The sequence below is a fragment of the Anser cygnoides genome, chromosome 5, assembly GCF_040182565.1.
Source record: "Anser cygnoides isolate HZ-2024a breed goose chromosome 5, Taihu_goose_T2T_genome, whole genome shotgun sequence".
Classification (NCBI taxonomy): Eukaryota; Metazoa; Chordata; class Aves; order Anseriformes; family Anatidae; genus Anser; species Anser cygnoides.
The window spans coordinates 55,379,199-55,393,241 of record NC_089877.1 but is presented as its reverse complement, the minus strand read 5'-3'; the positions used below and the strand labels follow the sequence as shown (position 1 = coordinate 55,393,241).

The 14,043-nt window shown below is 36.9% G+C and overlaps 1 protein-coding gene across 12 annotated transcripts in view; it reads right to left on the bottom strand.

Moving 5' to 3' along the window:
• WDR20 (WD repeat domain 20) overlaps nucleotides 1-14,043 on the bottom strand; it is a 60,622-nt gene that overhangs the window by 16,529 nt on the left and 30,050 nt on the right. For 8 of the 12 annotated variants that reach the window (XM_066998351.1, XM_066998352.1, XM_048069684.2 and 5 more), the window contains exon 3: nucleotides 11,157-12,434. The exons of 1 other annotated variant lie outside the window; for it this stretch is intronic. In XM_066998351.1, coding sequence (XP_066854452.1) covers nucleotides 11,157-12,434 — 1,278 coding nt within the window. Of the gene's footprint in view, nucleotides 1-6,541; nucleotides 12,435-14,043 lie in introns of those variants that run through there. 3 more of the 12 variants (XM_066998356.1, XM_048069685.2, XM_066998355.1) reach the window with 3 other exon arrangements.

The following is a 14,043-nucleotide window of genomic DNA, read 5'->3' as shown; positions in this document are numbered from 1 at the left end:
CTGCAAACAAAGCAGTTTACATTAATCCAGCATGAGAACCTGACAGTAATTTTTTAAAATTATTAGCCTGAAGCTAAAGTACAATTTATTTTTACCACCACTTGCTTACTGTAGGTATCAGCACCTCCCCTCCTACAAGAATCTAAGCCACTGTTGTATCAGTCAAGCAGCACACAACAAAGCGTTCAGAAAGGCAGAAAGTGTGTGTGTTCATGACACACAGTGAATCTGATCCGAGCACTTGATTTCAGTCTACCTTGCACTTTGAGTCCTTGTGAGCTGTGCAACTTTAAAAATCATACACCAAAAAAGTGATCATCATTTTATTAGGGTAGCAACAAACAAACCTATTTCAATATCAACAAGTTTGACAACTAACCTGATACAGGGAAATGCTCAATCTCTTATATGCCACTGAATATTACAAGCTTTAAATAGAAAAATAGATTATCTAACCAAATACTTAGTTTGGTAATTGTAAAGGAGAATGAAACACGAAGTAGGAGTTCAGTAAAAGTTTCCCATTACAATTTAAGCTCGCATTCAGGATTTTTTTCTTTAAACTGCATTACCATTCCAATAAATGGAGACTTACTTTATTTCAAGCATAATGCTGCTACTGTGCGGCACCCCGAGCTAGACAGGGGTTGCGGTTCCCTATTAAGGCAACTATACTGGAGGCGACAGATCCCAGTTTTGATTTATGTATAGTAGCCCATTTTTAATTATTCACATAAAAAACTGTATGCCAGACTTATATAGGAAAAGCTTAATATCAAAATGCAATTTCATCTTCTTGCAATGTCATTGTTATAACAACTGCCAGCAGACTTGCACCACCACGGCAGCTAAGCTGGAAGCTTATGAGTGTCACCAATGAGTATCACTGAGCAACTCTCACTATGTAGGCATGGCAAATGCACTTTTAGCAATTCCTCTAAATAGCTACTAGCTTAATTTCTTACCTCAAAATTAAGATCCTCTGACTCAGATCCATCAAACCAGACAAGTTCAGGCAGCAACTAACACACAATGCAGAACGCACACATCTTCAGAATCTACAGGAGCTCTTTCTTGCTTGGATCCCAGAACTGAAAAGTCACTACTGATGGAAGAAAACCCTGATCATAGACAAAGAGGTGGAAGGAAGTCTGGATTGGCTGGATTCAAGTCATCAAGTTTCTACTAAAACCAAAACTTTTTTTTTTAATTAAAAAAAAAGAAAACCCCACATCTATTCCACCAATTCTGACACACAAATCTAGATACATTTGTAGGATTTATAGAAAAGTGTGTGGGCATGTGTGTATGTATACACTTTTATATACATTTATATATAATAAATGTATGTGGCACTTATGTATCTTGTGAATATCTGGTTCAAACACTGTTGAGGTAGTCTGAAATGGGTTGGTCTTTAAACCTGTGTGTCATTCAGGCTTTGCAAAGATACTGCATATTTAACAAGAAGAGAAGAAAGTTTCATTGTTATTAGTTAAGGAGTAGCAAAAAGGCAGAATTTTAGAGAAAACAAGCTACTGAAGCACTTCTGAAAATGTTTACCAAGAAAGTTTTGTTTCAAAGAGATGAAGACAAAACAGAACTCCTGAGGAATGCTTCGCTAAACTAACTATGGAGTCTATTAAATCCAGCAACAACTGGAAGGTCTTTCTTGCAAGAAGACCACGTCCACTAAGCAAGTTTCAAACACCCTTGAAAAAGATGTCCCAAAGGTGTTATTTTCAGTCTTTAATAAATCAATAATCCAAACTGTTCATATGCAAACGTGCTTTATAAGCACACAAAAAAAAGTACTAGGGGTGGTGTAATACAAAGCATTTTTCAACAGGATCATAACTAATGCTACATAAGCAGAGAAAAATAAGCACTATTCTACCACCACGTTTACACTGTAATGCAACTGATTGTTGGCAAACAAAATCAAGTCATTCATCCTACAGCTCCTCTAGAAACAGGCAGCAGATACTGATGTGTAGTTTGGAGCCTTCTTCCCCCCAAACTACTGGCAAGTCTGGAATTTAAGTTCCAAGACTAGGAACAAGGATTTGCTCAGTCCTGGTTTCATCTCCCACACCATGAATGCCTCCTGCTTTAGAAAGCCAAAGCACCGTGCAGGTGGCTCTGAGCGATGCTAGGAACTCAGATTTCAAGCCTTGTTCTAAATTAATTCTACAACTCTGGGCAGGCAGGGCAGACGGACACTAAAGCGGAAAGAATCTTAGGATCAACACGTGTGCTACTGCAGGCAGACATTTCAGAAACTTTGGAAGCAGCACCTTAAAACTTGACCAAGCTACAATAATGAGATAGCCGTCCCAGAAGTTTGCTTCTGTGACAGAGATCAGAAATGCTGCAAGTTCTTCCAAGTACTTAACTTCCTAAGATGATATCTTACACCTTAGATGTTCATATAAGAGAAGCAAGAATAAAAATCTGGGGTTTAGGCATAAAAGTTTTACAGAATTGGGTAAGAGTTCTAGGTGGGTCCTGAGTAACAAGAAAGATCCTATGGAGTTTTGCCTTTCTTAAGTTAGTTAAGTACAATATAGGAAGCTCTGGAAAGTGGAAAGCCAGTTTTAGAAAAGCATGTGACAGCTGAAAAAGAGTTAGTTTTGATACAAAAATTACCAGATAAGAATCTGGTCTGTAATCTGGGTGTGGGCCTAGAATGTTTGTAATGTCATTCTCATGGAATAATACAATGAATAAGGTTATAAAAAAAAAGTCTAGAAAGTTCCTGCATGGATACAATGGATAAAGAAGTTAGCCCAGAGTGCTTTCTGTAGCTAAACCAGCCAGGTGTTAAAGGATGGAACAAAAGCTGCAGTAACTCAGTGCAAAGCTGCACAGTTTAATAGCAGGGACAGAAAACTTGAACTAAAATGTGAAGAACTGTGATACGACAGCTCCAGATCTGCTGCGCTGTACATTGCATACCTTACATCAGCTTAAAGTTTAAGAACAAACACCATACTGAGCATGCAGCAGGGACAAACTAAGAGACCGTTCAAAAAAGTGTTGAAAATAAGTGTAGCCTTTTATTAGCAGTATTATTTTGGCAGCGTGTGGGTCTAGCAGGGGTGGGAAATGGAGCAGTTACAAGACCCAAGTCAGGAATCTGATAAAGCAGCCTTCATCACCACCTCAGCGTGAGTCCTCCAAGCAGGTGTTGCATCATCTGCCATCTCAACAGCATACTCTGCTGTTCAACTACTGTTTGAACACGCTTCTCTGGCGGAGGTCTGTCGTTTGCCTTATGACAATTAGCAATGTAAGAGCATTAAACACCTTGTTTTGGCAACATTGCTAGGGCAAGCTGCTGCACCACGTTAATCTATGCATTCTCTGACTTCCCAAAACTCACAGGACTTTGCATATTCACTAAAAACTTTTAAGACATACTGGTAGGCAGAAAAAGCCATAACAAATACACTAGGTAAGATTGCTCCCATCCAAGTTTCAGAGCAGTCATCCCCATGGTCTGTTCAGAAAGACCTGCAGCAGCGTCAGGACCAGCCCTCCTCACAACACACGAGATGGCAGGGGTTTGTTTTTCAAGAAGTTCCACATATGCACACAAGTTTGTTTGTTTGTTTCCCCAGGCAATAATATGAAACACAAAGTTTCCCAACAGAAACTAAGTGTGTGAGAGATCAGGACGTAACTGCTGCATTTAAAAAATGAGCCAGGAAGATACTGCTGCTTAGAATAAAAGCCATCAGTAACTACAGAGTTCATATTTTCTTCATGTAAATATGAACAGAACTGATTGGAACTAAAGATTTCGCTAGTCCAGATATTAAACGGCAAGTTTGGACATGTGGGCAGGTTACTGTAAAGTTAATGCTTATGTGCTAATTCACAGCTCTCTTGGCACACACTCGGTGCTCGCCCTGGACAGTAAAACAGAGCAGCTGCCTCAGTAATGTGCTGGATGTCAGAACTCTGCCTGTCTTTCCTGCTGTTTTGAAATTGGAAAGTAGGAAAAAAATGCAAACAGTCCACTGTAACAAATACAACAGGTATTAAAAAAAGCCTTTTAGGCAGATACAGGCTAAGAGGTCTCACAGTACACCTCACTAATGCAATTAAACCAACAACAGCTGCCTTAATGAATGCCTACGCAAACATGGCATTGATTTGTTAAGCCATTACTGCTATTCAAATAATAATTGCATTTATTGTTAAGAGTATTCCACATGTAGTTTATTCTTGTTCAAAATTGTGATATCCCTGGAGTCATTTGAAAATAGTTATCTGGACTGAGACCTTTGCTTGACAAAAGAGCCCACAGTCCAATGCAGTATCTGAGCAGTAATATGCTCAAACAGAATGAGACTGTTCACATTTAAAATGCTGCAGTCGAATCAGCTTAATTGGATTAAGATTTGTATGAACAAAATGTCCACGTTTCTTATCCAGATGAGTCAGCATTTATTAGCCTAAGTCTTTGAACTGCATATATTTACTAAATCAGATAGTAAATCCGTCAAGGGAAGTTAAAATTGAGGCCATTCAAGGAAGTGCCTGCTGAACATCACCAAAACATATGATAGAGGAATATTCTGTATTGATTCAGGGGGATAGAGCCAAGCCAATACCTATCTCTCTACATGGTCTATCTGTTCACTTTATGTAGTTTTAAATGCATTATTTGTCTTTGGTTGGCTTTATTATTTTTAGTAGTGTTACAGAGAAGTAAATTCTTAAACCATGTGACATATCAGATCTTGTAAAAGCACATAGCAACAGGGAGACTGCTCTTGCAACTTCACTTCTGTGTACATAAGTTTTTCTTCAACAAATCACCCTCTGTTGCTCATGGTCAACAGAAAGAAAGTCAAGGCTGCTAGAAAACTAGCAGACTAGTTTTAAAAAAAAATCTTACCTGTAGCGATACTAGGTAAGATTACTTCAAGACTAGTTTTACATGGGTAGTAGAAGATACACATCTCCAAGAGGAGAAAAAAATAAGATGCAATTAAATGCACACCGGGAAAAGCACAAAACGCTTTACCAGCAGAAGCCGGATTTGACTCAGACGGTAGAAACTTGGGCTTTGTTTAGGTAGTACAGGCTCACATGGTTAGGAACAGTTTCTCTAGACTCTTTAAACTATGGTAAGATTTAAATTTTTCAGATTAGGAAATAAAATTGAAATGAACCAGGAGGAAAACTGGGGAAGAAGCAGATGACTTCAGGCAACTCCATTTTGGGTAGCTGTAAAATAAGCATGATCATAGAATGAGAAGTAGGGATCAAAATGAAGTTGATCGGCACCTAACTAAAATCCAACTTTAAAAACAGAAGGTAAGGTGATCAAACAAGTTGTTTCCTTGAGAAGTTTATGCAACGCTATTAAAGGCAAGCAAGAAGACATTTCCATCTTCTGGGACATCTTTTGTCATCTTCTACGACTGCAGAAGGTGTGGAAGATCGTTAAGTTTCATGCTCACGCTGACTCTTGAGAAACTGGTTTGTACAACCAGTTCTTGCATCATTTGATGTAATCAGCTGTTCACACAAGCTTTCAGGACAGATTTTATTTTGTTTGTCCATTGGCTCCTGTATATTCTTAAATATACATATATTACACAAGAGACCATCATAGCAGTCAGTCAGTACCTCCTGAAGTACCAAATATTCTCAATTTCATACAAGATAGATTATTTCCTCGGCTTTAGTCTACAGAGGAGTTTTCCATAAGAGACAGAGTCCAACCTTGTAACAGGACTCACAGTAACTCTTTCACTGAAATTTCTCAGAAGTGCCTTTGAAAGGCTGAAGTGTCACTTGTTTAGTTCCTTCAGCACACAGTACTGCTGCTGCAAGGGTGAAGTTTGCTCAGATAGAAGTGCAACTTCTTTTTCTTTGCCTAAATTGGTCCCAAGAAATTGTGTAGCCAAAGGTTTAGACTAGTTTAGTTCTGGGTCAGATGAGTGAAGTTCTAGACTAGCCAAAGCTTTTCTAGACTGAAAACACTTGAACCATCCGAGCGAGCCATATCCTCAGGGCTGTAAATTCAGCATTCCTTAGATAAATGGCAACGTCTAAACCTGGAATAAATAACGTACCCTGCACCAGAGTCCAGAGGAAAGAGCTCCTGTAGAGTCCTAGAAGGAAGAGAAAACACTCGGCCCCAGCTCGTATCTGACAGCTAGGCAGAGTGAATCTAGACACATATATGTCTGTGTTTTACTGAATCTGAGTTTAAACAAATTTGATTTTTTTTTTATAAATACTCTATTTCATATTACTCTAGTCCTAGAAAAATATCAGAAGACATGACCTTATCAGCAAGATTTAAACATCAAAAATGTATGTATTATCTTGAATTGAAGTGAAACATTTACTCAGAGCAGGTTACAGGATGCAATCAACTTCTTACTTCAAAATATGGCAAGCTAACAGTTTTCATTGTGGCCATTTGTTCAGCACAATATGATAGCAAAAGACCACCTAAGGACTGCAAGATAAATTAAAACTCAGTGTGGAAAAGGACTATTGAAAGTTATCTACATTTACAGTTCAATCACACATTTTTATTTAACATCAGTATACAGAGGACAACCCCAGCAAGTTATTTTGTAATGTCAAGTATTTAGTAAAGTTCTTCAGCTGTAACAGTGACAATAGAACAGCTAAAAATAAGCAGTATGAAACAAACATGATTTTCTTAAAATTATAAATATACCAACAATACTTCTTAAAGCTTAATTATTGCAACAGTTAAATTAACAATAGTTCATGTTAGAAAGGCTCTATGAAATTTATTCAAGTTGTCAAGAAATTAGATGGAAGTGTAAAAAGGAAATACATATGAATTTTACTTTTGATTTTCACTAAAGGTAGTCAATACAATTTTGTACAGTATCACCTAACATGTCAATCTTTAACAAACTCCAGTATACAGAATTCATAAAATGCAGAAAAAAATTGTTTAATTTTTACATGTAAATTGACAGTAAATTAACTGACACAAAATTTATTATTGTAACATAAGCAGGCCAGCATTTTAAATATTAATTTAGAAGCTTTATGTTGTTAAAGGGGCAGACATATACAGTCATTCCAAGTACATAACCAAATTGTAAGAGGTGATAATTCAGAACATGGGTTTTCTAAAAAGTGTTTAGTAAAAGTCATGTTATTTCCTAATCCAGACATCCTCATCATAAAGCCTTTACAGGGTTATGATCTTTCCTGGCTTTACTGGAGCCACTAGTCACACCTTCTCACACACGCACACGCGCAAACACACATACCTTGCTATAAATATCACACCAGTGTACTAGGTTTAAATTCACCCTGATAATGCGGGTATGCTATGTGCAACTTTGCTATTATGCACATTACAGAAAGCTTCAAATTTCAGCATGGTAACCTGAAGTCATATAGCTGTGTTTCAGTTTTACTATAATCATCCCTGAAGTTTATACAGATACCGTATCACGTTGAAAGAAATCTATTTGATAGTACTTAAATACCAGCAATTGAACTTCAATTGTAATGATGAAATGCTCCTTTCCATTGAGGAAGAATTAGTATGTATAGCTGCTCATCTCACTCAAATATAGTACATGAATGTTTAAGTACTTTTACTAAAACAGAAATCATACTAAAACATGATACTGTACTACAATTGTAGTTAACTAGAAAATTCAAGGATGTTATAATTTAAGTCTAAATTTTCCTGTACAATAAGTCAAATAAATAAATTCCATATGCATTTGTTTTACAAAATGGTAACATGTTTGTCTTGCTAGGTTATACACTGCCATTTCACCTGTTCATAGCTCTGTCCAATCTTACCTTGAGCTTTCTGACAAAGGAAGCAACTAATCAGCAGCTTTCATTTAGATAAAATGGAGTCACTGTACAAGATGAAAAATTAATCCCTAAGTCAGACACAGAAATCATATACATTGTTTCTCTGACTATTAAGTTCAGAGAAAACCTACTTTGCATATGCAGGTACCACTGTACCACTTTTTTTCTTTCAATAGTGTTTCTGGTTCTGCAGTTCCTATAATTCAGTTTGAAGTAGCTATAAAGATAACACATGAAGTTTACCTTGTTTCCTTTGAGATGTTTTTCTCTTACATTTTAGGATTAATACAACAGTTGTATAATCCCATTTACGCTTTCCATTGGGGCTGGGCAAGAAGGGGAAAAGGAGACAGCTAATTGTCACCATGTTGATTAGGAAGTTCATACTCTTGTTAAGGCAACCTACTTCTCTCACTACCCTGAACCTTCTGTCTTACAAACAGGCTAACAAAATGAGAATAAAAAAAATGTAAGGTATTCTAAGCCTCATTCAACTTGTTTCTTACTGAATTTTTCCATTCACTTGACCTCACTCTGATCGGGAGTTAGTACAACAGTTCTGGAAGTGTAATGTAAGGATAGTATATCCAGTGAGGAAGCTCAAGGTATGATTATGTATACACTCGAAGTAATAATTTGTAAAGTTTGTAAACAAACTGGCAGGACACTGTAAGCACAGTACAGCCTATCAACTATCATAAGGATCTTGGTTGAAGAGACATTTCTGGATTTTTTCCACTAAGGGCAGCACCAGTCCAACCAGAAAAATTCAGAGACCTTGTCATGCATTGTCCAATTATCCGGCATGTCTTTTGATGGCTATTAAAAATGAGGGAAAAGTAGCACTGGCTCAATAGAAATTACATTAAACACTGCAAATCTGCTTCAGTTTTCCATCCAATTCTTTCTTTAGGCTGGCAGTGCCGTGAATTTAATGAAGGCCTTTTGAGGCAGTGATGGAAGAAGCAGCAAGATTTAGAGGCTTTCACTCTAGAGTTGGCAGACAAAAAAGTGACGGAGTTTTTAAGATCACTTGGGGACCCAATATTTCAAAAGGAAGACTAGAAATAGCAGCTTTAAACCCTAGAGCAATGGGATGGCCTAGGATGTAACAGTTGGCAAAACGGAAATGCATGGTATATAACCCAGTAAGAAAGACATTACCATGAGTGTTTTATACTTTGACAATTCTCATTAAATAAAGTTAAGTGCTTTCCTATAAACAAAAAGAATGCTCATAACGTCCTTCTGGCACAAATATTTTCCTATCAAACCCCTGTAAACATGCCATCAAAATTTAGTTTTTACCAGCAGAGTGAGCTCACTAGAAATGCAAGTGATATCAGAAAAACAAATTCATTTGAAAATTTCTAAGTAAATACTTCCTAAACAATATGGCATTTACATCAGTGTGCAATATATTAATTTTGAAAGTGATAACTTTAGCATGAAAGTTACTTACCTGTCATTAAAGTTTTCCATATTGGCCAATACATAAATCCTGATTTTTGGTACTGCATACTTTATCTCTGAAATATTTGAAATGTCATATTCCAAATCAAAGTCAATACACCAAAAAAAGTGTTTAAGTTATAACCAGTCTAACAAAACCCACCTCAGCCACTGAAAATAAATTTAACAGTGTTGCATTTAGTAGTACACAGAGGAGTTTTAAAGCAAAAAGAAAATATAGGTCACAATAGAAATCTGAGGCACTGCTGTACATGTATAAAGTTAATTTTTAAGACTTATGAATTGCACTGAGTCACAGAAGTGATAACTGCTTTAGTATTTTCATTCAGGACAAACATTAAGTAGTTAAGTTTGGGTTGTTTTTTCCTTTTTTTTTTTTTTTTAAATTAATGCTGGAGCTGTAGTCCTTAGGCAAAAACTATGTTTTTTTTCTAGGTTATTACCTTCTACCCTCCTCCCCAGAAAAGGGTTTACAATTTTTTATTTAGCTTTAGATTCAACCTTTAAAAATGCATCAAAATGTAGAGTAGACGTAGCTCTGAGTAAGTAAGTTGTGTCAAGTTTGAGAACATCAAAGAAACTTACATTATACAAACTTTTAAGAAAAAAATCTTGACTTTTACTTAGCTTTATAGCAATGAAGATGTGGTATTTAAATATTTACAGTACCTCCACTTCAAAAGTGAGATTTATGAACCAAATAGTTAAAATGTAACAAACATCAGATGTTCATTTATGCTGCCTACTGTGGCAATACTCAGATATTACCAGATTTTTTTTTTCTTGAAATGATAGTCTACATGCCACAAAAACTTCAGAAGTTTTCACAAAAGTAATGGTCCTTTTTGGTGGATCAAATCCGGTAATGCTTTCATAGCAGTATTCCTTTAAAACGTTGCAGGCAAACAAAGCTATTGTAGCACAAAGTACTTTTTAACAAAATAATCACCACTTTTAGCTTCATTCAAAATTTAGCTTGCTATACATTGAACAGAAGAAAAAAGTTTCATCTGTGTTTAAGTGCATTAACAACAAAAGTTAAAACTAATAATATATTTTAATGAAGGTTCAACTGATAGAACAGGTGCTATCAAAAAGCACAAGCTTGTCAATGATCAAATTTGACTAACAAAACTGACAGTGACATAAAACTGAAGCTGCTTAGAGAAAGCTTGCACAATTTTCCCTAGCTTGACAAAGAATACATAAGTCAAGACCCGGCTAAAATTAGAGTTCCTTGATAGTACTGATTCACAACTTCAAGAGCATAAACTACAGTCAGTAAAGGTCTCACAAATCTGCTCATAAAATGGCTGACACTTTAATAAGAAGTGGTTTTACATTAATGGCAGACCACCACAGGAAAGTATGGAGGAATAAAACACTTTGGTTTAAATTTTTCAGAGGCTCACATTTCTCGTTAGACTTAGAAGCAGCAGCTTTTATAAGCTACTTTTATTGGGAGTGCAGTATTTTGTAGAAAACATTTGAAAGATTATAATTATTTTAGTGATTGACATGTTTTTACTTCCATTTTTACATAAATAGCTTTCACCATATTGTGGTTATGCTTAAGTATAAGAACACTGATCAATAGTTTAGATGCACAGTATTTATTTCTTCTGCTGGAAGGCAACTATACTTAATTGTATCCAAGACACTTCAAATCATTCAGAAATATGGCATGCAGTATCCAAAAGTATGGCTCTGAGGATTTTTTTTTTTTACATTAAGCATAAAGAAATTTTATATTCAACATTCATTTATATCTCAAGAAAACTACCTATTCAGAGTTCTAGTTCTTTGATGCAGCATTAAGGATTAAAACTTACCACTTTACCAGGCCTTGCCCATGTGCAAATAAATCCCTCCTGACAAGCAGTGACTATACAGTCTTCAAGAAAAATTAACACAGTCAGTCTTTCATGTGCTATCTTTTTACAGATAAGAGGCTCTAACAAGGGAACATCTTCCATTCTGGGACAGAGAGGTGTTCCCAAAGTTTTAGCTGGGTCCGTTTTGGTTTTAGTAACTAGGTTCAGTTTGTCACTGCTCTTGCTAGATATATGTCCCATGCTATGATTTCTCTTGTGATCTTTTTCATGGTGTCTTTCCTTCCGATCATGTAGCGATAAGGTTGCAAATTTACTAACACCAGAAGCAATGGCACCATCCATGACACTGCTTTTACTGCCAGCATTTGAGACTGCAGAATGTGGAAGGCTGTTTGACCGTGGAAGAGGAGGGGGTACAGAGTTTCCAGGTGTTGTGATACTGTTTCCATTACTTCCTGGGTTAGTTCCACCACTTCCAGCGGGTGGACTTGTGGCATTCATGACATTTGTATGTGTCCTTGCTCTTGAGAGAGGTTGGTGGGGGAAGAGGATATCTTCTGTAAGATCCCATAAACAGAGCTGCGTGTCCTGGCCTACCGAACCAAATCTATACGTAACACTTACTGGACGACTGTCTGTAGAGTTCCTTTTGGATAGCCTAGATTGTGTACTATTTGCTCGATCTCTGCCAAAATGAAGGTCTTGGAAATCCTCATCACTGCCGCTAAATTCCATCGGGTCACTCTCTTCTACGCTAGTGGTATACGGATCAAATGCAACGACACTGACCCACGATTTATGTCCATGGCCTCTCGCTATTACTCGACAGTCCACAAAAGACCAAACTGTTACCAAGTCATCCTCTCCACCTGTCACTATGTATTTCCCATCAGGACTCCAACACACACACAGCAGTCCTCCAAAGTAGCTTTTCATTGTACCATGCAATTCCACCGAATCAAAGTTAAACACACGAAGAAAACCATCCTGGCTCACACAGGCCAAGAATTTCCCATCTGGGGAAAAGGCAAATTCATTCAGGGCACCCTCACCTACTGTCCATTTAAGCAGAGGGTTTCTTGTGGATTTACTCTTGCAAGTGTGAACTGCAAAACTTTCTCCTTGTTTAAGTAGCTGGTAGTGCGGGGCTGTGGTACCACAAGTGTGCTCCACGTTATATAAGTACATATTGCCACTGGAATGAGCTACTAGGAAAAGGCTTTCCGAACCTGGTACCCATTTTACACAGGTTACTCTGGACTTGTCTATTAGTCTCTGTGAAAAACAAAGAAGATACACATCAGAAAGTCTGAAAATTAAAGTTTTAATGATTAACTGTAAATCTGAGCTTTTGGGGGAGGAGGGGAACAAAGCTTAAGCAAAGCGAATTCAACTTTCTGGAAAGGAGCTACGTTACTGTATTCGCAAACAATCTCATAAGGCAGTTAACAGGAAATTATATTCAGAGAAAGTGCTATCAAAGGTTATTATGGTCCAGTCACATTCTGTAGAACATGCTTTGATCAAGCCAATCTGTTGCTATGAATCTCAACATAATGTTCTTAAGTTTATAGTCTGATGAGGACGTTAAAGAAGAGTATGAAAAAAATAATCAAGAAACTAAAAACCGAGCTAAAGGGAAAAAGGCTGTTACTCATCTGTATGACAAGTTATAAATCAGCAACAATTAAATTTAAACTGTTTTTATCTGAAATTGCTATAAAAATCAGCATCTGAAAAAAAAGACAGGTTTTAGGAACCTTTATCAGCTCACTGATTCAGACAGCAAACGCTACACTGTGCCCCTGTTACCATGTGGTTGGACAGTTAGTAGATAAATACATGCAAATCAGCAAATTTGGAAGGCACCACATCCTCTTCACCTTGGAAACCCCACCCTGCAATTACTTTTCATTCATTACCCAAGAACCTGCCTATACTCTCAGTTTACCATCTGATCAAAAAGTTTCCTTTAAAGAAAAACAATTTAATGGAGTCCATCATTACCAGACAATGAACACACATTAAACAAACATCCCTAGTTAAAATGTCTTCAGTGCTATAAAAACTGAGAATAAAGAGATAAAGTCCGTAAACTCAAGGGGTCAGCTGTTGTTCTGGTGGATTTCTAAGTCTACCTACTCAGCCATGGCATCACTCAACTGCAACTTAGAGACAAAAAATTCTTTAGATGCAAATTCAAGATTTGTATTTGGCACAGATTGATTATAGGCTGAAAGTAGAGCTGAGCTATACAAAAGGCAAGAATGCAAATACAGCGAGCCTCAAGAAATACCAGAGCAAGTTACAGAAGCACATAGAAAAAAGCAAAGAAAAAACGTTTTGCTATGCTGTTTTTCACAAAGAAAAAAATAGCTGATGGATAACACTGACTTATCCATTCTGGGCCTGTAACTATCAAAAGCAGCACCTGGTCATTTTGTGTTATACTCTTGAACGTATTTTTGCTGCTGTGAAATTCAGCATAAGGACCAGGAAGCCTCTCTTGTGTAACTTCTTATTTTCTGTTTGAGAGCTGAGAAGAGTAACTTTATCTGTGAATTTTTCCTCTAACAAGGTAGCTTTACAAATAGCATCTTAGCTTCAGAAAGTTACTTCGTACATACCAAGAGAAAAATATAGAGGTCAGACTACCTTGCTTTCTAGAGGCTATAGTCTTGTTACGAAGCTACCAGTAATACAGCATGAAGTGAGATTTCTTGCTCTACTGTAGTAGAGCAGCTCAACCTGACAAACAACATATTCACAAGGGCAGTAACTCAACTTTTATACTAGAAATCACAAGAAACCTCTGCCTTTCAAGTCCCTATTCTCTTCTACATCAATAGAGTTTAAAAAAGTAACAAGTTAAAATGCAATAGCC